The sequence below is a fragment of the Oryzias latipes genome, chromosome 15 (assembly GCF_002234675.1).
Source record: "Oryzias latipes chromosome 15, ASM223467v1".
In the NCBI taxonomy this organism is placed as follows: Eukaryota; Metazoa; Chordata; class Actinopteri; order Beloniformes; family Adrianichthyidae; genus Oryzias; species Oryzias latipes.
The window spans coordinates 30,126,245-30,149,462 of NC_019873.2; the positions used below are offsets into that span (position 1 = coordinate 30,126,245).

The 23,218-nt window shown below is 46.8% G+C and overlaps 1 protein-coding gene across 4 annotated transcripts; it reads left to right on the plus strand.

Annotated features, from left to right (window-relative positions):
• Window positions 1-1,074: 1,074 nt before the first annotated feature.
• Window positions 1,075-18,452, plus strand: rab11fip2 (RAB11 family interacting protein 2). 4 transcript variants are annotated; one of them, XM_004077591.4, is made up of 6 exons: window positions 1,075-1,257; window positions 1,986-2,549; window positions 9,429-9,835; window positions 10,283-10,610; window positions 10,978-11,056; window positions 13,946-18,452. In XM_004077591.4, the coding sequence occupies exons 2-6, from the start codon at window positions 2,197-2,199 to the stop codon at window positions 14,168-14,170; spliced, it is 1,392 nt and encodes a 463-aa protein (XP_004077639.1). In that variant the 5' UTR covers window positions 1,075-1,257; window positions 1,986-2,196; the 3' UTR covers window positions 14,171-18,452. The 4 variants fall into 4 exon arrangements, with proteins under 4 accessions (XP_004077639.1, XP_011483089.1, XP_023818917.1 ...); XM_011484787.3 differs by having other exon boundaries at window positions 1,075-1,198; XM_023963149.1 differs by lacking the exon at window positions 1,075-1,257 and adding an exon at window positions 1,803-1,882.
• The last annotated feature ends 4,766 nt before the right edge of the window (window positions 18,453-23,218 follow it).

Consider the following 23,218-nt stretch of genomic DNA (forward strand, 5'->3'; position numbering starts at 1 on the left):
GAAAAAAAAAACGAACCCGAGGCGTTTTTTTTTTTTGACGCTTTGACGCGTGGTGTTTTTTCGCGTCGGTGTGCACACTCACATTGGTGCCCTTTGTTTAGTCACGAGGCGTTAAACGTCGGCAAAAATCGCAGGCGAAATTCGTCCCGGTGTGAACGGGCCTTAACTTAGACCACTACTAGATGTTCATGAGAAGATGAAAATTGCCGAACCGACCACAAAATCACCCAAATTATGCACACTCGCCCAAAGCCACTTTTATCTGCAAATTTTGAACCAAAACTGCCAAATTTCGTGTAACACTGTGGATGTGTTGAGGTGCATACTCCCCCTAGTGTTGAGGAGTGGGCATTTCGCCGTCACGTTTGGTGAAGTATCTTCGATCGATGTAGTCAGGGTGCTGCTGCTCATGTCTGAGTAAAGGAGTAGCCAATCACAAAAGTGTCTCCGCCTTGTCTGGTTTGATTGACAGACAGACTCAGTCTGCTGAAAAAGCTCTTTATGAAATAAATACGCCATTGTGAAAAACAGCAACATGAAATAAAAAAAAAGCTACTTTGGAAAATATTGATTTTGAAATCCAAGGTTCTGAAAAAAGACGTAGAATTATAATAATATTCAACATGATTAAAAATTAATATTTTAAAATGCTGTTTTAAAATAATGAACAGGTTTTTAAAGCAAAATGAAATATATTAAATAATATAATGGCTAATTTAAAATCAGTGTGCAGGTTTTTCAAAATTTCATGATCTTTTTATATATTTATGAGAGATTTATTGGTTGATTGTATTTACATGAGGTCATATTTATTTATTTAATTAAATATTTATTTATTCAATTCTGAACAGTATAGGACTCCATACGTATATATCAGCTTTTTAACTCAGAAAAAAAATGTTGATGACTGAAACTAAATGTTTGATCAATAAATGTAATTGTTGTTTTTCAGGCAAAAAGGTTTTGTTTTTACAAAATACAGAAATCTAATAATCCACAGAAAATTAATAATTGGAAGACAAAATTGCCGGAAGGGGGGGGGGCGCTATCACGTGACTGGAGCTGGGGTTACCGGACGTGACGTCAGAACAGGAAGTGGATCAGGCTGTGTCAGTGAAGGAGCAATGCTACCAGAAACAGCGACATGAAGTGACGGCTGCCGGCGGCTGAGCCTCCCGAACCCCGGATGAACGTTAAGGTAGATACCGGCAGGGCAGTTGTGACGGTCCGCGGTGTCCCGGTGGGAATGACCGTAAGGTAAGAAGCTGTGGCGGGACGTTTACGTGCGTCTGACTAGCCGGAGTTTGCTAACGTGAACGACGGGTCATCAAGAAACATTAATGCTGTTAAACCAAACCCACTCAGTCATGATGTCAGGCTGATAGTTATTATTCCCATGTTAATTTATGACCACAAAGAAATACTCAGAAATAAAAATGATTAGTTCCTGCACCGCAGTGCTGACAGACGTCGTTAAGGCTTTTGTGGTGGATAATTAATGGAGTTTCTGTCTCTGTCGTTTCTATCCGGAACATCTTTACATTTAATCAGGACAGTCATCCTCTGTGTGACTCATCCAGCAGCTGATCACACAGCATGGATCAGCGGGTGACATCATTGGTCCTCCACCCTAACGAGGCACTTTAACATTGGGAGGTGGGTCATCTAGACCCACTAGACAGAGCTCTGAACCTTTTTTCTTCAATGATTTGTGATCTTCACTGGTGTCCATGGATTACATGAAATCTTTCCACCTTTATCCACCTTTGTCATGGTAGGAGAACACAATGGAAGGGGGGGTCATAGGATAGCACAAGGGTTACAGAATAGAGACCGATCTCCTCAGAAGCAGCTCCACCTCCAGGCTTCATAGGGCTTCTGGGTAAAAAGTATTCAGTCGTCCAGCATTGTTCTCTGTGCTTCATGAGTCACTCTGCTTCTGAAAGCAAATTGTGACGCTCTCCTGTCTGGTTCTGTCTTTGCAGATGAGTCAGCTGTGGCTTAAACATCAGTGAATTGATAGAGGATGAGGCGTGCTCAGCCTGCCGGACCTGTCGGTGCTTGTTGCCATAGCGACTGTAGTCCCAAACCACACCAGCATGGAGGAGAAGCAGCAGTCAGTCATGTCTCCTGCCTTTTGCTTGTCAGGTAACTAACCACAGAAGTTCCTGCGGCGGTTCATGACCGGTGCCGATCATGTCCCTGAGGGAGCAGTCTCAGAAATGGTTTCCCACCCACGTCCAAGCCACTGTTCTTCAAGCCAGCGGTCTGCAGCCCAAAGGCAAGCATGGCACCAACGATGCCTACACGATCATCCAGCTGGGGAAGGAGAAGTATTCCACGTCCGTGGCAGAGAAGACCGTCAACCCCATATGGAAGGAAGAAGCCTCCTTTGAATTACCGGGTCTGCTCTTGGAGGGGAATCCTGAGGTCTATTCACTCTGTCTGACAGTGATGCACCGCTCTTTGGTTGGAATGGACAAGTTCCTGGGTCAGAGGCTCATCAACCTGAACCAGATCTTTGAAAACAAAGGACGGAAGAAGACCGAGTGAGTACAGTCGTCTCAGCTGGGTTTGCTGCTCCATCCTGACTCCACAGAAAATAAGGCTCTTAGTTTTTACATGTTTTCCTTTTTCACACCAAACATCTCAAACTAGAAACCTCCTAAAGTTGAACATTTTCCCCGTTTGTAAATGGGTGTCAGAAGAAACCGGTTTAAATGAAGCTCGGTCAGGTCCTAAGGAACCATTCAAACGTTCTAAAGCTACAGTTCAGGTTCTCTAATCAGTGTTTTTGCTTCATCATATGTCTGGGGTTTGAGCTCTTGTGCGTGATGTCCAGACGTTTAGGAGGAAGTGGAAAATATGTTCACAACTATTTCAGTCATAAGCAGATTACTGAGTTTTTCCAGCAGCCGGTAGTCCTCACCCTAAACCTCCCTGCCAGTGGCTGTTCTGTGGCTCCTTGACAGTCACAGCTGATGCCTCGGTCGGTCGGTCGGTTGCCTTCTCTTTCTTTCTCTTACTTCCTGCTGCTTTTGTTGGGGGATCAGCAGAGATTTGACGTTCTTTGTTTCCATGTTCTTGTAGCTGAACTGGTGACCCAAACAAGTGGAGCTGGCCAAACGTGTCGTGTTAGTCATTCCTGTATAGAAGCAGCTTGAAGGGAAGATTCTGTGTCTGCCTAAGGCTCCAGGGTTTGAATGTTGGGGCAGTTATAGTTTCTTCCCCAGAGTCTGAGCAGAGAAGCAGAGCTTCGTCTGGACCAGGGCTCCTGCAGTGCTCCTCATACTGTTTCAGCTGCTGTTGTTGTTTCTGCGTGGCAGCAGACTTCCTCTGGGTCGGCAGCATCAAAGCCCAGAAGATGCTGGGTGGAACTTCTCACAGGAAGTTCTGATGTCTGTCAGGAATTTGCTTTTTAAATTTATTTAAGTGAGACAACAGACAAAGGAAAACACACTGGAAAAACAGATCTGACAAACAAAGACAACTAACAGGAGGTAAAAAAAAAGTTTCCCTAAAGGCCCGTTCACACCGGGACGAATTTCGCCGGCGATTTTCGCCGACGTTTAACGCCTCGTGACTAAACAAAGGGCACCAACGAGAGTGTGCACACCGACGCGAAAAAACGCCACGCGTTAAAGCGTCAAAAAAAAAAAACGCCTTGGGTTCGTTTTTTTTTTCCGACGCGTCGCGTCAAAATCTACTCGACCAATGAGAATGGCGCTTTTGCTCACGTGTCTGGAGCTTCTGAAGTTACAGTAAAACACAACTTGGGGGCGCTCAAACACAAAACTGCCTTGCTGAGCACACATACCAGCGAAGAAGATAGACGCCAAGAAGCGTCTACACACAGCCGCGAAGCAATAATGACGGACATTCTAAAATATCCCCGAACCAAGCACCAGTTGGAGCTACTGATGCTTGAAATATTCATGTTTTCTTTGTTTGATTCTGACAAGCGTGTAAATATTTGCTCTCTTCTTCTGAGTGAAAAGCGACTTTAAGAAGCGTAAAGTTGCGCAGCGCCACCTTGTGTACAGGAGTATTTCTGTTTTACATTAAGCGCCATCTAATGTCAGGGAATGAAATTGCATGTTCACTCCACTCATCGTCAGCGAAAATCGCCTGGGTGTGAACACAAAAAACGTGGCGAAAAACGCTGGCGAATAACGCCTGGCGAATATTCGTCCCGGTGTGTACGGGCCTTAAGACTGGTCGGTCCTTTGACAGTAGGCTGTACCAGAGAACTGGACTGAGTGGCCCCGCCCCCCTGGCGTTCCAAACAGGAAGTGGCTCCAAGAAGCCAAAATCCCGTAAACGTCTATAGAGAAACAAACAGCTGTTCCTCAGTCATTCTGATGGTCAGAAGAACCGTTCTGGATCTGATTATTCACATCTTCTTGATAATCCTCATTTTATGATATTTTTCTGTGATCAAAGTTATAAACTTAAACTTAATCAGATCCCTCAATAAAAATAGGTGGAGCCTGCTGGACCCCACATTCAAAACATTTGATTCACAGGTTCCTGGGCCTGGTTCTACGGTTCCTTGGCCTGGTTCTACAGTTCCTGGGCCTGGTTCTACGGTTCCTGGGCCTTGTTCTAGGGTTCCTGGGCCTGGTTCTACGGTTCCTGGGCCTGGTTCTACTGTTTCTGGGCCTGGTTCCGTTATTCCTGGGCCTTGTTCTAGGGTTCCTTGGCCTGGTTCTACAGTTCCTGGGCCTGGTTCTACGGTTCCTGGGCCTTGTTCTAGGGTTCCTGGGCCTGGTTCTACGGTTCCTGGGCCTTGTTCTAGGGTTCCTGGGCCTTGTTCTACGGTTCCTGGGCCTGGTTCTACTGTTTCTGGGCCTGGTTCCGTTATTCCTGGGCCTGGTTCTAGGGTTCCTGGGCCTGGTTCTACAGTTCCTGGGCCTGGTTCTACGGTTCCTGGGCCTTGTTCTAGGGTTTCTTGGGCCTGGTTCTACAGTTCCTGGGCCTGATTCTACGGTTCCTGGGCCTTGTTCTAGGGTTCCTGGGCCTGGTTCTACTGTTTCTGGGCCTGGTACTAGGGTTCCTGGGCCTGGTTCTAGGGTTCCTGGGCCTGGTTCTACAGTTCCTGGGCCTGGTTCTACGGTTCCTGGGCCTGGTTCTACTGTTTCTGGGCCTGGTTCTAGGGTTCCTGGGCCTGGTTCTAGGGTTCCTGGGCCTGGTTCTACAGTTCCTGGCCCTGATTCTACGGTTCCTGGGCCTTGTTCTAGGGTTCCTGGGCCTGGTTCTACGGTTTCTAGGCCTGGTTCCGTTATTCCTGGGCCTTGTTCTAGGGTTCCTAGGCCTGGTTCTACAGTTCCTGGGGCTGTTCAATGGTTCCTGGGCTCTGGTTCTAGGATTCCTGGGCATTTTTCTAGGTTTTCTGGTTCCTGGGATTGGCTCCATTTTACTGGGCATTGTTCTACGGTTCCTTGGCCTGGTTCTACTGTTTCTGGGCCTGGTTCCGTTAATCCTGGGCCTTGTTCTACTGTTCCTGGGCCTGGTTCTATGGTTCCTGGGCCTGGTTCTACAGTTCCTGGGCCTGGTTCTACAGTTCCTGGGCCTGGTTCTACAGTTCCTGGGCCTGGTTCTACGGTTCCTGGGCCTGGTTCTACTGTTTCTGGGCCTGGTTCTAGGGTTCCTGGGCCTGGTTCTAGGGTTCCTGGGCCTGGTTCTACAGTTCCTGGCCCTGATTCTACGGTTCCTGGGCCTTGTTCTAGGGTTCCTGGGCCTGGTTCTACGGTTTCTAGGCCTGGTTCCGTTATTCCTGGGCCTTGTTCTAGGGTTCCTAGGCCTGGTTCTACAGTTCCTGGGGCTGTTCAATGGTTCCTGGGCCTGGTTCTACAGTTCCTGGTGGCTGTTCAATGGTTCCTGGGCTCTGGTTCTAGGATTCCTGGGCATTTTTCTAGGTTTTCTGGTTCCTGGGATTGGCTCCATTTTACTGGGCATTGTTCTACGGTTCCTTGGCCTGGTTCTACTGTTTCTGGGCCTGGTTCCGTTAATCCTGGGCCTTGTTCTACTGTTCCTGGGCCTGGTTCTATGGTTCCTGGGCCTGGTTCTACAGTTCCTGGGCCTGATTCTACGGTTCCTGGGCCTAGTTCTAGGGTTCCTGGGCCTGGTTCTACTGTTTCTAGGCCTGGTTCCGTTATTCCTGGGCCTTGTTTTAGGGTTCCTGGGCCTGGTTCTACAGTTCCTGGGGCTGTTCAATGGTTCCTGGGCCTGGTTCTAGGATTCCTGGGCATTTTTCTAGGTTCTCTGGTTCCTGGGCTTGGCTCCATTTTACTGGGCATTGTTCTACGGTTCCTTGGCCTGGTTCTACTGTTTCTGGGCCTGGTTCCGTTATTCCTGGGCCTGGTTCTAGGGTTCCTGGGCCTGGATCTATGGTGCAAAATTCATCAGCAGAATCCCAGTTAGGGGTGTGAGGATAACCGCATCGCTTTTCGTTTTTGAAAGTTTTTTTTTTTTTAAAGTTCTGCATATGGTGCGTGATTGGAACTATAATAAACACATTCATCTTTGCTGATAATTTACTTTTTCTGCTAGTCCTGTGTTCAGACTTACTTTTTTTCTGTCAGACTGTTCTCTCCTTCACTCCCTGCACCGCGCCCGTCACTCCCTCTTGTCGGCGCACGGCTCCCACTACCTCTATGTTGCACACAGCGTGCTCCCTCTACTCACACACACACGCGCACGCGAAGTTTCCGTCTCGCGAGGAAATACGACAAATTTACTGAGTTCTAATTATTAATTTTCATTGTATTCATTTCCATTACAAGCTGCGTGCGTTCTTGAGTGCGGCATGTTGTCACACCAAACATGAACGCGCACTGTTAGATTTGGATGAATATCACTACATGTTTTGTAGGGGTGTAAAAGGAAAAATGGATTCGGCAAAATATCCCAATAGTTCATTTGGCGATACTCGTATCGATTCAAAATGCTGCCAGATCGATATTTATTTAATTATTTCTGAGCGTCCTTCAGCGTCTGACTCTTGTTGTCCACTTCACCCTCCGACCTCTAGTTGGCAGCAGAGAACATGGAGCTTCTTTGAGCAGCTCTACTCTGCACAAGACAACAGGAAGACTGCAGCCAGAGGCAGCTTGTTCTGTTGTTATGAGACATGAACTATTTAGTTTATACTTGAAATGGATACCAAACCGAAACTCTGAGCCATGTTGCTGCCAGTAACATAGAAAAATGTGGCTTTCTCTGCTTTTTAGCGGCTCAGATAAAAGTGGCTAATAGGCTAATGTGCTTAGCTAAAATGCTATCGGCAAAAGTGGCAAAGCGGGCCAAAGTTCTGCAGAACGTCCCAGTAATAGTTTCTAGCTTAGCGACCTGATGGATCGGAGGGATGTTTACAATGCTCTGAAAAAGGCCGACATCGTGGCGATCAGCGTTAGCTTACTTCCGTGTGTGAAAAGCGTGGCTGCAACGGTGCAGCAGAGGCAGATTGACATGTAAACAAAGCCTCTTTGCCACATTAAAGCAACTTTCCTTCATTCTGTAATGCAGCTACATCATCACACTTTATTGTTTCTGGAAAGAATCTGCCCCCCACCCCCACCCTCCATTTTTGAAGCACCATTCAGGCTCCTGAACCGTTTAAAGTACTGGAGAAGTTTCATTGTTGAAAATAAACAGCATTTTATTTCCTCAATAGAAACTTATTTGTTAAGGCTCATTCATTCTTTGTTTTGTCTTATACTGAAAAATATTTTGTTGTGGAAATCAGACAATGTTGACTGTTCCCTATTCTATTATAACTTTAAATAAAATCACTGTGAATTTGCTTTGGCAAAGGCAACTTGTATATGAGATACAGTTGCAGTGCTTAACATTATGATCATTAAATAAACTGAATTTGACCATTTTATTACAGTGGAAGACATTTAAATTCAGGTAGAGTTTTTTCAAAGTCATATTTAAAAAAAAAAAAGAAGAAAGAAAACACGTTTTGGTAAAATATCGGGATACGTATTGTACCGCCAGACTCCTGCCAATACACACCTCTAATGTTTGGTTTGGGAACTATTTTGTGCAGCGTAAAGTTACATGTCTGTATAAACAAAGGTGGAGCCTCCTGCCCCACGTTCATCACGGGTGTCAGGCTTCATGGCTACCAGAAAGGTGACAAAGTGTTAACCGCGACACCGCGCCCCCTGCTGGTTCATCACTGCGGTGATCAAAAATCCCACACCGTCACAGCTCTAATCCCAGTCTGTCATCTGTGGTTTGTGCGTCTGAGCGGAGGCTCCTCCCCCTCAGTAGAGGCTCTATTACGGGGGGCACAAACACAATGCCTTTTGCCCTAAGCTGCCGCTGCTGCCAGGCCTGACAGTGATGCCGGGACCCTCGGCGCTGTTACCAAACCCGCGTTGGCCCGTCCACAGTGTTTCTGAGGAGGAAGGCCCGTCTTGATATCTGGGTTGGCAGCCTGTAATCACCACACACCTGCGTTTGTTGATTGTGAGGACTTTCCCAGCGGTGTTGGCCCGGCTGGGAGAATCCTGCTTCCAGGCACAGGAGGGAGGGTTATCTTGGCCTTGAGACACACGGGGTTCAGCCTCGACGCCGCGGCTGTGGCATGCTGTGGCTGCTGATCAGCTGAGCGCAGCTCCAAGCCTGGGAATTGAACCTATCAAGGCCTTTCATAACTGGGCTGTTGGGTTATTTGTGGGATGGTTTACAGGATGAGGCGCTGTGTTTTCAGAGCTAATGACGCTTTCCTGAAGCTGCTCTTTCAGGGGGAGGCAAACCCTGATCAAAGTAATGACCGTCCATCATGGGACCAAATGCAGGGCGACTCTCTCCTTGCATGCTTTCTACTGCTTTCTACTGCTTTCTACTGGTCACAGCCACATTAGCATGTATGAACTGTTGTTTTGGCTTTTTCACTTTCACACTAGCTTGTCATTGCATTTCTGAACAAAGGCCAGATTTGTGCAAATGCCACGTTTTTCCCTCACAGCAAAGGCATAAATCCCATTACTTCTGGTTGAAGCATTGAGGGGGGGGGTTAAATAAATAGGAGCCAAAAAGAGCCTGAAATGGTCTTTATTATTCTCCAACAGCCTATTTCTTATCCTCAGTTTTCAAAGAATAATGTTTATCCTTTGAGTGATAAATGCTGCTCTCATTTGTGTCAGAAAGTTCAGAGGATTTAGGCGTCGGCGTTCGTTTGTGTGTGGCGCCGGATTAGTCCGTTCAAATGAGTCTTTTCAGTCGTTCCCATTGAGCAACAGGGAGAGCGCTCGTCTCTTCTGGGTTCATTCACAGCTTTAATTGCCTGTTTCAATCAAGTTCTGTTCAGATTTGTTCATATTCTACTTAATCAATTAAAGATCAATGTTTGTTTTTCCTCTGTCCGTTGGGATTGAAGCGCATCACAGTGAGTTTCTGTTCTGTGTGTTCAGCTGGTACTCGCTGGAGTCCAAACCCGGGAAGAAGCAGAAGGAGCGAGGGCGCATTGAAGTCTGCGTTCAGTTCATGAGGAACAACATGACGGCCAGCATGTTTGACCTCTCCATGAAGGAGAAGCCCCGCTCCCCGTTCTCCAAGCTCAAGGACAAAATGAAGAACCGCAAACACGACAGCGGCTTCAGCGACACCTCATCCGCCGTCCTGCCTCACTCTGATGCCTGTGAACCGGAGCCCAGCGGCCAGTCCGTCCCCCCAGAACCCCAACCCCAGACGGACACAAAGGTCAAGAGACCTCTGCTTTCTGGAGTCCACAAACTCTCAGCGGCCCACTCCATGTCAGATCTGATCGGGACGCACTTCCGGCCTAAACTGGACTCCATGAACTCCATCGAAGAAAGCGGTAAGCTCCTAATGCTCAGTCAAAGTTTGGGTCAGCTTTGCTAAGTTCTTCACAGAGAGGATGCTTCTTCTGAATGATCAGCATCTCCACCCAGCTAGCTTAGTAAACCGACTCTTCAGTCCAATCAGACGGAAGAGTTCTGATGTTCACCCAGGATGAGACCGGTCCACACCTGTCTGACAGTCGCCAGCACGCCGGATCTCACCTGGTCACCTGTTTGCAGTTGACTCAAAAAGCCCAGATGGTTACTTCTACTGTTAGCTTAGCACAGCAGTCACAGTAACGGGGTGTCCAGACCCATTTCTGGTTCAACCACACTCAGTGTTTCCCTGCTGACCCACTCAGAACACGTCACCAGTGGCAGTTCAAAGCAGGTCTTTATGACTGCGTGGGGTTCTGGCAGATGGAACACGCATCATCAACCTCATGTATTTGCTCCTCCCCCAGGATGCCCCGGAGGCCCTCACAGGCGCTCCCAGAGCGAGGTGCCGGGATACCAGGAAGACCAGGCCCACGGTGACCCTTTCAGCCACATCAGCGACGCCCTGCCGCAGAAATACGCCACGCTGCCACGCAACCGAAACCCGTTTGAGGGCGAGCGGAAAGAGAAGAAGGAGAAAGTAAGCCTGCTGGAACGCGTCACCGGAAAGAAGGAAGGCCGCAAAACCGGCAGCGGGGGGCGTTCAGGGAGCTCTGGAGATCTGCGTTCTCCCAACCCCTTCAGTGAAGATCTTCAAGCAGACACCAACCCGTTTATATCCAACTACAAATCCAGGTACCTTCTCCAGATGTGCTCTTGTGTTTCCGAGCGAAGCTCTGCGGCTCGTCTGTGGTTTGTCAGTGGAAGGTGTCATTAGCAGCTCTTTAGAGGGCTTGATAACAGAAGCCTCAGAGCTTCAGTAATGAGATTGTCTACTGAGATAGACCCCCCAATTAACCACTAATCTCTGACGACACCAGTCCAGCATCTGCAGCTCCGTCTGTGCAGAAGCACCGTGGTCATTTGTAATCTGCATCACTGTCAGAAAGGTTGGATTTTTAACAGCATAAAGCATCTTTACCTGTGAACTGCATCAGTGAGGTTTTACTGCAGAGCCTCGCTGTGTTCTCCTGCTCACCGGTTTCATCTGCTTGATTCAAAGCGAGAAGAGGCAGACAGGAAGTGACGACGTTTCTTTGGGCCTGAAGAAGAAGAAAAAAGACATTTTCAACACCAAACATGTAAGAAACTCCAAAGACGTGATACAAATATCTAAATATCTCTGGTAACTGCATGTGGAGGATTCATTGTTGTTCATTTCATCATTTAGTTTTTTCTGGTGGAGGTTTTTCCAAACGGAGCCGTCCGTCTGTCTGCTGGTCTGTAGACCTTCACATGATGCAGCCTTCAGCTCATTAGCAGCTGCTCCCGACCCGGCAGAACCTACAGTGCAGTCACATGTCTGTTCTGTGCTCCTGTCCGTCAGGCCCGACCCGGCAGAACCTACAGTGCAGTCACATGTCTGTTCTGTGCTCCTGTCCGTCAGGCCCGACCCGACAGAACCTTCAGTGCAGTCACATGTCTGTTCTGTGCTCCTGTCCGTCAGGCCCGACCCGACAGAACCTTCAGTGCAGTTACATGTCTGTTCTGTGCTCCTGTCCGTCAGGCCCGACCCGACAGAACCTTCAGTGCAGTCACATGTCTGTTCTGTGCTCCTGTCCGTCAGGCCCGACCCGACAGAACCTTCAGTGCAGTTACATGTCTGTTCTGTGCTCCTGTCCGTCAGGCCTGACCCGACAGAACCTACAGTGCAGTCACATGTCTGTTCTGTGCTCCTGTCCGTCAGGCCCGACCCGGCAGAACCTACAGTGCAGTCACATGTCTGTTCTGTGCTCGTGTCCGTCAGGCCCGACCCGACAGAACCTTCAGTGCAGTCACATGTCTGTTCTGTGCTCGTGTCCGTCAGGCCCGACCCGACAGAACCTTCAGTGCAGTCACATGTCTGTTCTGTGCTTGTGTCCGTCAGGCCCGACCCGGCAGAACCTACAGTGCAGTCACATGTCTGTTCTGTGCTCCTGTCCGTCAGGCCCGACCCGGCAGAACCTACAGTGCAGTCACATGTCTGTTCTGTGCTCCTGTCCGTCAGGCCCGACCCGACAGAACCTTCAGTGCAGTTACATGTCTGTTCTGTGCTCCTGTCCGTCAGGCCCGACCCGGCAGAACCTACAGTGCAGTCACATGTCTGTTCTGTGCTCCTGTCCGTCAGGCCCGACCCGACAGAACCTTCAGTGCAGTCACATGTCTGTTCTGTGCTCCTGTCCGTCAGGCCCGACCCGACAGAACCTTCAGTGCAGTTACATGTCTGTTCTGTGCTCCTGTCCGTCAGGCCCGACCCGGCAGAACCTACAGTGCAGTCACATGTCTGTTCTGTGCTCCTGTCCGTCAGGCCCGACCCGACAGAACCTTCAGTGCAGTCACATGTCTGTTCTGTGCTCCTGTCCGTCAGGCCCGACCCGACAGAACCTTCAGTGCAGTCACATGTCTGTTCTGTGCTCCTGTCCGTCAGGCCCGACCCGACAGAACCTACAGTGCAGTCACATGTCTGTTCTGTGCTCGTGGCTCTGGGTTGGTTTGGTTCTGATCCTCTCTGACTACAGAAGTGCTGTATTTGTACTTCTAACAGTTGTTAGGTTTCAGTTCTGTTCTTTTCTCCTTTAGAAAGTCCGGCCTGTTTCAGCGGCGGCGCTCATGGGGGGGGCAGCAGCTAAAGTGAGGCTTAAATGAGGAGGAGGGTGGTGATAATGGCTTTCCTCACCTCTCCTCGTGGGTGTTGAGGGTTGTCCGTGTCCACACATGTGGCCCTGCACGCCGCTGTGTGCCTTCCAGAAATGGCAGCTCCCATTTCCTCTGCTTCAAGGCCCTAATTAACCACATGCAGTGGGGGGGCAGTGAGAGATTTCAAAGGATTGAGCTTTTAGATTCACAGAGCTGAGCTCATTAGAAACTGTAATGACACAACTGGAGAATGCCAAGTGTGGGCCTTATCTTCTTCTCACTACTGATGGCAGAAAAATGGTCATCATTACTTTGCCAGTTCACGGCCGTTTCCAGGCCTTTGTCAGCAGCTGCACATTATCATGCAGTGGCTGTGCGCCGCTGTGAAACAGGAGGAGAGGGTACGCTCACACGCTGGCACGTAAAACAACATCCACCTCTCTCAGGTGTGCAGCGTCTTCCCGCTAATGCCGGACATTTAATCTGTGGCCAATATTCGGAGTGGGTCTGTGTGGCCCCACAGTAGCCCCAGTAGTGGTGAGGGAGGCGATAAGAAGTCCAGCTCCAAGCCGGCCATTGTCTTTCTGCAGCGGCGGAGGCCTGAGCGGTGCACGGGAGTGGAAGCTGATAAGTGTGGTATTTTAAAGAAGGTGAAGGCTTTTGCAGCTCTATCCGTCTGGGGGAGGACGCCCGGCGCTAAAGCGATAAAGTGCTCCCTCATTAAAAACGATTACAGTTCCTCTCATACCAGCGCAATATGATCTGCGCACACCGTGCCACGCCGCTCCGTCCAAACAGATTGTCCTCAAAGAGCAAAGCGGGGCTTGAGCTGCATCCTTGTAGCGGGGTTTATTAGCCGGACCTTTCATTTTAGAAAAAGGCGGCCTGGCATTTCCCCTCAGACCAGATCCCCCTTTTGCCTGTGAAATCTCAACAGTGGGGCCACATGCAGATCCTGTGTGAAGGAGGAAGAGGTGTCTCATTATGCTGCTTTGTTTTGCAGGGTCACAGTTCAGTCTCATTAGACAGCCAACCTCCTAATTCTCTTGGAGTGACGCTGACAGTTTGAGAAAATACCGTCTGACACTGACGAGCAGCCACATCCCAGCAGCTCTCAATTAGCCTTCATTAGAAACGCAGAACAGCAGACAAACACTTGACATTTTGGGCCAACACACCTAATTAGTCTGTTCTGTTTAATTGGTCTAACGAGCGAACAAGAAGGCCCGTCATTCCTCTTGATTCTGTTCATTCCTGCTCAGCCTGTGAGAAATGCTTTCCCTGTTTTACTCATCAACTCTGCAAACTGAAGCAGGAATGTTCTGCGGCTAAATGCGACTGTTTTGGTGTTGGAGGTGGTGACGCAGGGCCGCGCCGAGGCCTACAGCAGCCTGTCCTTTGAGGAGGTGGTGCAGGAGCTCATCAAGCAGAAAGAGGTGGTGAGAAAGAAGGACGCACACATCAGGGAGCTGGAGGACTACATCGACAACCTCCTGGTCCGTGTCATGGAGGAAACGCCAAGCATTTTACGGACGCCCTACGAGCCCAAAAGGAAGGCGGGGAAACTTTCTAAGAAGTAGGGAGGAGGAAGCAGAGGAGCGTCTGAAAACCTGAAATGGTTGAATTTTACGAAATGGGTGTCTTTTTCTTTTTTACCTTTTTTCTCAAAATGTTGGGTTTTCTAAATCTTCCATTCTTCCTGTACCTCTTTTGTATGATTCCACGAGTTACTCTGCATTTATGGTGCAGGAACAGCCTTTAGCTAACTCCTTAGTCGGACCATCTAAGGTTTCATTTCAAATGAGAAATCGATTTGACCTAATGATACGCCTGTTATCATGGTAAGAACATCTATGACAGTATTAAACGGCAGCATGATGGGACATTTTTCTGCAGAGAAACTGGCTGTAAAAACACTTGGAGGTGTGAGCACTGGAACTTTGTGAGTCATTGAGGGGAAATGTTCCTGCTCAGGGAGTTCTGTACAGCCTGCAAGGGGAGTGTCATGATGTGGGCTTGCTTCAGGTGCTCATTGACACTCGGACTATGAAGAGCAGATGTTTCCTCGATGGAGGAACCTCACTGAGAAGTGGTACGGACAGTGAACCCGGCGGTCTGGTTGTCCGGTAGAAGAGCGCTTTGTGTCTCAGCAAACGTTCGTTGTTTGTTTCTGAATGTTGTTTTTGTGTTTTTACAAATCTTACCAGGTTCATGTTTTCCAGCTGCTCTGGTGCTGACATTTGCTCAAAGAAGATCAAGCTTTAGTTTTTTGTTTACAATCCAGTTCTTGTTGGGGGGTTTTCCGCCTGAAGGCCACGTTTTCAGCCCTTCTCCTTCATGAGACTCGTGTGGACCGAGTCAGTCCAGGTTCCTAGTGGGGGAGACTGGACATCAGCTCAAGTCCTTCCTTTGTTTTGGTCATCAGTGGTAGATTTTTGCTTCCTGTAGTTCTGGAGAGGTGGAGCGCAGGTCTCTGCTGGAGGAAACGTCTCATTAAGTGCAATAATGCTTCATTCTGCTGGTACTGTTTACATGTGGACCTGAGCGTCGAGTCGGCCTCATCTCATGATGTTGGTCTGGATGGCGGCCTTTAGCCATCAAGCGGCCGGCGCCGTCCTTCCAGACTGGTGTGGATGTTTGCTGCACAATCTTTATTTAGGAAGGTTTTAGTTGTCGGGTACGTGAAACACTACTGTATTCCATTCCTCTCCGCCTTCATAGTTGGGACTTTAAAAAGTCCATTCCAGAAAGCTGTGAGAGACGAACTCCACTGAACTTCTGCTTCGCTGTGTTTTCATCAGTATTTAATAAAGCTGCGGATGGCGGTGTCGGGTCACGCCTGCAGAGCTCAAACCAGGTCCACCTGGTCTTACACCGGTTCATACCGGTTCAGTCTCTACACTAATGCTGGTGCGATGTGGGCCTCCATGTTTTCTAAGACCTTTCCTTCATATTTAGGTAGTTAGCTGTTCTGGCTGACTGAGCTGTAAAGACACTGGATGAATGTCTGTAAAAGCCTTGATGGACACGGGAACGTCATGTTTCCTCAACCTTTAAAACCCTCCGTCTGTGGTGATCAGTGGGAAGGACTGGAAGCTCTGCGGTGGAATACCGAGTTTACAGACAAAGGAAGACTCTTCACCAGATGGCAGCTTGGTCTGTGTCTGACATAAGTGTCATGGTTACAATAATGTTCCACTCATCTGTGTCATAGAGGGGCCGGACGAGACCATAAACCTGCAGGGAAAACCCTCCTCCTCACTGAATGTATCTGCACCGTCTGTGGACATCACCGACATGACGACACTGTTGAAACTATTGTCTCCTTGTGCCCCCTTTGGACCAGAACCGGGCCGAACAAACACACATCTGTTCAACCATAGACGCCAAAAAGGGTTGACTGATGTGGTGAAAAGCTTTGCACTGAATGCCTTCTCACACCAGTTTCAGGTGTTTTCACCCACCTGGGTCTCTGGTTTTCACGGTTCATGAACGTTTAATTGTGTTATACAGAAAGTTTGCTAGTTTGTAGTTTTTCTGCAGGAGTATTTCTCATCCTTAGATCTTTACATTGCAGAGGCTGTTCCACTTTCAAGGTTCCTGTTAAAGCTCTGAAAATGACTAATGTCTTCCAGTTAGTAACCTGTTGACGACGTGAATGCAGATGTTTCATGGGGTTCATCGCAGCCGTCAATGCAGTCGGTGCTGCAGCCGTCAATGCAGTCGGTGCTGCAGCCGTCAATGCAGTCGGTGCTGCAGCCGTCAATGCAGTCGGTGCTGCAGCCGTCAATGCAGTCGGTGCTGCAGCCGTCAATGCAGTCGGTGCTGCAGCCGTCAATGCAGTCGGTGCTGCAGCCGTCAATGCAGTCGGTGCTGCAGCCGTCAATGCAGTCGGTGCTGCAGCCGTCAATGTACTGACTGCAACCCGTCCCAGAGCTGCACTGCTCTACATGAATGACAAACACTAAGAAACACTGATGAACCCAGAGGTTGTTTTGTTCAGATGCATCATGGGTGTGTGTGTGTGTGGGGGGGGGGGTATTTTGCCTGTCATTTGGCCTGACTGAGTCATTTGCTTGATGCTTGACATAATTTCTTGCTGTTTAGCGGATGTCTGTGTAAAAGCATAATCTAAATGAAAAGCGTCCTCCCATCTTTCTCTGGCATCTCATTGATGGACGGCGAACAAACCCGCTGGAATAATGAGGGTTTCTCTGTGCGTCACGTGTGTCAGAGGTAGTAATGGCTGCATGTGGAAGGCTCTGAGCGCACGCAGGGGAGTCGCCTGAGCTCCTCATCATTCCAGTTTGTATAGATCTGGTTACACATCAGAGGTTCGTCTCATTCCTGCAGACTAAATGTGTGGAGGGCTTTTCTTTCCCCCTTGATGAAGACGCCTGCGCCGAAGCTTTCACACAAGACAAAAGCCAGAGCCTCTCACTGATGCGGCGGCGCTTCTCGCCACGGGCCACATCCGGCTGCCAGACGCTAAATCCTCTGACGGGACGAGTAATGTGGCAGCTTTGAAGGAAATGATGACTGTTTAGAGAGGATCCAGTGAGCAAAGCTCCACTGACTCTACAGACTAAAGCAGATGGAGAGGCCTGCTCTGAATGGACGTAGACTCTAGACACACTAGAACTGCAGACGGGACATCCACTGAATGGACGTAGACTGTAGACACACTAGAACTGCAGACGGGACATCCACTGAATGAACGTAGACTGTAGACACACTAGAACTGCAGACGGGACATCCACTGAATGAACGTAGACTGTAGACACACTAGAACTGCAGACTGGACATCCACTGAATGAACGTAGACTGTAGACACACTAGAACTGCAGACTGGACATCCACTGAATGGACGTAGACTGTAGACACACTAGAACTGCAGACGGGACATCCACTGAATGAACATAGACTGTAGACACACTAGAACTGCAGACTGGACATCCACTGAATGAACGTAGACTGTAGACACACTAGAACTGCAGACTGGACATCCACTGAATGAACGTAGACTGTAGACACACTAGAACTGCAGACTGGACATCCACTGAATGAACGTAGACTGTAGACACACTAGAACTGCAGACTGGACATCCACTGAATGAACGTAGACTGTAGACAAACTAGAACTGCAGACTGGACATCCACTGAATGAACATAGACTGTAGACAAACTAGAACTGCAGACGGGACATCCACTGAATGAACGTAGACTGTAGACACACTAGAACTGCAGACTGGACATCCACTGAATGAACGTAGACTGTAGACACACTAGAACTGCAGACGGGACATCCACTGAATGAACGTAGACTGTAGACACACTAGAACTGCAGACTGGACATCCACTGAATGAACGTAGACTGTAGACACACTAGAACTGCAGACTGGACATCCACTAAATGAACCTAGACTGTAGACACACTAGAACTGCAGACTGGACATCCACTGAACGTTTCTGCATCCTCCCTGCAGGACGGCTGTGACCCTGAGGTGTTCTGGATCTGGTCTTTCTGTCAAACCTCTGCTCGGTCCTGTTGTGTGAATCGTATGTTTGCTGGTTAACACGTGTCTTCACGTCTGTCAACAGAGGCCGTCGCGCGTGTCTGTGAGCGTGTGTGTGAGCGTGCACGTGGTACAAATCTATGGGGCTGCAGGAAACTTGTTTAAGTTGCTGTTTTGAATATTTCTGTGTAAAGACCTGCAGAAAGACGTCTGCCTTCCTGTCGCCACTTTCCATGTGAAACTTCTCATAAGTTCTAGATAAATTCAGCTCTGTTCTTGTGTCTCTGTGGGCGGAGTCTCACACACCGAACTTCACCGTTTTTCAATAAAGTTACTGTAAAAAAAACTTTGTCTGTGTTGTTGGAGGTCAAGAGGTCAAAGACGGTAAAGCCCAAAAAAACTGCAGTCTGTCTCAAAACAAGCAAAACGTCCAATGAAATAAAAAAGCTCCTCATGTCTCTGGCAGCTGAACGAGTCTTTCTAACGAGTCTCCCTAACGAGTCTTTCTATATGAGTCTTCCTAAACGAGTCTTTCTAAATGAGACTTCCTAACGAGTCTTTCTAACAAGTCCTTCTAAACAAGTCTTTCTAAATGAGTCTTTCTAAATAAGTCTTCCTAAACGAGTCTTTCTAAACGAGTCTTTCTAAATGAGTCTTCCTAACGAGTCTTTCTAAATGAGTCTTCCTAACGAGTCTTTCTAAATGAGTCTTCCTAACGAGTCTTTCTAAATGAGACTTCCTAACGAGTCTTTCTAACAAGTCCTTCTAAATAAGTCTTTCTAATGAGTCTTTCTAAACGAGTCTTTCTAAATGAGTCTTCCTAACGAGTCTTTCTAACAAGTCCTTCTAAACAAGTCTTTCTAAATGAGTCTTTCTAAATAAGTCTTCCTAAACGAGTCTTTCTAAACGAGTCTTTCTAAATGAGTCTTCCTAACGAGTCTTTCTAAATGAGTCTTCCTAACGAGTCTTTCTAAATGAGTCTTCCTAACTAGTCTTTCTAAATGAGTCTTCCTAACGAGTCTTTCTAAATGAGTCTTTCTAATCGAGTCTTTCTAACAAGTCCTTTTAAACAAGTCTTTATAAACGAGTCTTTCTAAACGAGTCTTTCTAAACGAGTCTTTTTAAACGAGCATTTTTAAACAAGTCTTTCTAAATAAGTCTATGTAAAGGAGCATTTTTAAACGAGTCTTTATAAACGAGTCTTTCTAAACGAGTCTTTCTAAACGAGCATTTTTAAACGAGTCTTTCTAAAAGCTTATTTTAAAACAAGTCTTTTTAAACGAGTCTGTCTAAACGAGTCTTTCTAAACGAGCATTTTTAAACGAGTCTTTCTAAAAGCTTATTTTTAAACGAGTCTTTTTAAACGAGTCTTTCTAAACGAGTCTTTCTAAACGAGCATTTTTAAACGAGTCTTTCTAAAAGATAATTTTTAAACAAGTCCCTTTCCTTCTTTTGGTGCCTCGTTCAACGTGAAACCAGAACGTCTCCACATTCTAGGTTCTTTTACAAACGAGCTGGAAAAGTCCTGATGGACCCTTGAAGATGCAAAAATCTCACGGTCCTCCAGGTGTCTGCAGAAATCCTGCAGAGGAGAAGCTCAAATGTTTCATCTCATGAGCTTCTGAAGGGCTCAGACTTCTTCCTGATCCGCTGCTCCAAAGCCCTGACAGACACTGAATACAAACACCTGTAATTGGGCTTCATGCAGGTGTCACCTGTTGTACTCATAAGTTAATTGGCATACTCATTGTCATCTTTACACATTCATCAACAGATCAGGTGTCCTGCACGGCGGAGGCACGTGTCACCCGAGTGCCTCGTGGTTTCTTGCCCATCAGCACTTGCAGCTTTATCTCAAATTGCTGTAATGTGAGGAAATATTAGACAAACATGTCGTGGAAAGCCGAGCGGGCACAGGATGGCCCAAGCGTGCCATGAAGGGGCCACACACAGGTTACCTGCTCAGGCCTTTAAATATGGATGGGCGTGGAGACGGGGATCAGTGTCACCCCGCACGCGTCTGTTCACGGACGCGCCGCCGGATTCATGCAGGATGGCGTGAATTCAGCAGATGGATGAGGTGTTTTAGGGAGAAGACAGACCTGTTTGGGACTGGTGGGGCGGTCGGGGGCCAGATGTCAGAGGGATCCTCCCCATCTCCCAGGGGGGTCAGACTCACCTCTTTGTTGGAGGCTGTGAGGGGGGACGCTGGCGCTAAATCAGGTGTCAAACGGGCTGCTGTGCTTTGTGTTTGTGTCATTGTCCTCCTTTGAGAGCCGCCACGCGCCTGGTGTCCAGTTCACAAAGACACACAACAGGCTGAAGTGACGGACACGGCTGATGACTTGTAGGGCGGCCATGTTGCCTTAATAAGTAAGTATACATGTGTTGATCCTGTTCAGGACCATTCAGACCGGGACATGGAAACCAGTTTCCCTGCAGATCACTCGCCTGTCAGCAAACGCACAGTTTCCATTCCAATGTTCCATTCCAAACATTTCAGTTTGACAGAGATTGAACTTTTATGTCGCATAACCACATTATGTCTGTGCATTCAGCTGATGACCACCATCCCCAATCCTCGCCGACCCTTTAGCTCTTCTTTTCAGGGACTGGGACATTTATGGATCAGGACTGATCCATAAACACCACAAACACAACCACACGACATCCGTTCAACACATATTTCAGAACCTATAGCCCATATTTGTATTATATCATTTCAAACAGTAAAATGAAAATAGTGAAGGTTATATAAGTAAGTATACAACCTATAGACCAATTTTATTACCTCCACAATTCTCTAAAAAAACCTGAAAGGTTGTTTATGATGCATTAGAAAAGTTCACTGATAAACATCCAATAATAATCAATGCTTGTTATTGATGCTGTTGAAGAAATCACAAAAGATTAAAATAATAAAATAATCATGCAGCTGGTATATTGATTGACCTTAGAAAAGCATTTAATACGGTAAACCATAAAATTCTGCTCAGTAAACCTGAACGGTATGGAATCGGAGCAGTGACACTGAAATGGATGACCGCCATGTCACAGAAAGAATACGCATTAACTCTGGGCAATATGTTGCTACTAGACTGGACATTACTTGTGGTGTCCCTCAGGGCTCTGTAGTAAGACCAAAATAGTTTAACATGTACATTAGTCATTTATTTCATGTATCTACATTGTTCAAGTTTGTATTATTTGAAGAGGACACTGAAATATTTTACAGTGATCATAATTATAATAATCTTATAAACACTATCAAAAATAAACTTGATATTTAAAAAAATGTTGGATAGCTATAAAATATCATTAAATGTAAATAAAACTGAAGCCATAATTTTTTGTAAAAATAGAAAAATGTTTTTGAACAATTGAAAAAGTAGAAGAAAATATGTTTTCAGGACTAACAATTGATGCTAAACTTTCTTGGAAAACCATTTCCCTCCATATGTAGCTTATACAGCTGCTTCCCAACCTGAACTACTGCAATGAAATAATACCAATGAATCTTCATTAAAGCAATTATGACAAAACCCAGCAGCCAGAATAATTCACAAAGGAGGATATTTGGAGCATCCAATCATTGTAGTAGTTAGATCAGTAACCTTAGTCTCAGGTTATGGAGTTAAACCAGTGCTCAATAAAACTCAACCTTGTTGAACGTTTGGAGAAGTTTCCATTTTCATACCGATGATGTCTTCTGAACTCCTGATTAAATTCTTAAAGGGGGTGCACTCATTTACATACAGTATGTTGGAGATGACCCCTGCAAACCCAGACGTGTCTGAAGGCTGCAGGAGGACTGGTTTCTGATTTAAAAAAGGAATCAGCCGCATAAACCAGAAGCAGACTGTTTGGATAGATGCTATTAGAACATTTTTCCTATTGCTCAGTTAAGCCATGCTAAAACTGGAGTAATACAATCAATCAGTCAGTCATCTCCAGACTCCTCAGCACAGGAGAGCTCTGCTGGAATGCTGCTAAGCTGCAGATGTACCATCCAAACGACTCCAGCGGGGAATTACCAGACCATAAATCCAGACGTTGAGAGGATGGATGCAGCCTGTTTCACCGTAAAAGAAGAAGAACAGATCAGAGCACCTTCTTTTCAGAACTTATCTGAACTCGTCTGCAGAACACGGCCTCCGATCTTGGGATCTCTGCTCTTTCATCCAATCAGATGCACTGATTTATCGGCTTCATTTGGTTTCTGGTTTTAAGGACCGACTCAAAGAAAAGGCTCAGATGTTGGCAGGTGGGTGACGTACCGGCGACCTTTGCTTCCTTGAAAGGCGCCTAAGAAATAAAATGTATTATTATTAATAAACCTGCTGTTGATGTGGAAGTCTGCATTCTGGAGTTTTGGAGGGTTTTGGGCGGAGGTTCTGCTGGTGAAGCTGCTCTGAGGGAACGCCAGACATCTTTGGGCGCCAGCAGCTGAACCAGCTCAGGTCTGAGGGGGAGGGGTGCACATGTGGGCGGAGCTAAGCCCAGACAGGCTTTTGAGCTGAGATGAAGGAATGAGCGCCGACATCCTGCCAGTAAAATCTCTTCTTCTACCAAAAAGTAAAGGTTTGAAAGATGAATCAGCAGCAGAATTCCTTCAGATGTCTGACTGTTCAGCTCAGCAGATCTTCTCTTTTCAAACCGTTTTCTCCAGAATCAGATGTTTATTTAACTTTGTGGGGAAAAAAGAACATTGGTCAACAATGAAAGTAAAACCGACGTTACATATATTTTATGTCAACGCGTCTTTTGTAAAGCGAGTGATAGACGCGCGAACAGAAGCTCTGATCGTCCAGGAGAAAGATTCTGTCAGCTTTAACAAAACTTTTAGTTTTTAACTTGTCCAACAACAACAAATTTAAATTAAAAATTATATTAAAAAAATGTTTAACACATTTTTTGTAACTTGTCCTGTCAAACATAAAATAAATAAAATTAAAATTGAAAATAGGTTTAAAAAAATAGTTTTTTTTTTACTTGTCCTGTCCAAAATAATTTTTAAATTAAAAATAAAAAAATAAAAAAAACTTTTAACAAAACCTTTTTATGTTTTATTTTTTTACTCCCCTTTTCTACTTCCTGTCCAACAAAAAAGAA

What these genes read in the sequence shown, in the direction of transcription:
- rab11fip2 (XM_004077591.4), top strand. Translation starts at nt 2,197, where the DNA reads ATGTCCCTGAGGGAGCAGTCTCAGAAATGGTTTCCCACCCACGTCCAA. An exon ending in AAAGGACGGAAGAAGACCGA is followed by an intron (nt 2,550 to 9,428) that starts GTGAGTACAGTC and finishes CTGTGTGTTCAG; the next exon opens with CTGGTACTCGCTGGAGTCCA. An exon ending in GAACTCCATCGAAGAAAGCG is followed by an intron (nt 9,836 to 10,282) that starts GTAAGCTCCTAA and finishes CTCCTCCCCCAG; the next exon opens with GATGCCCCGGAGGCCCTCAC.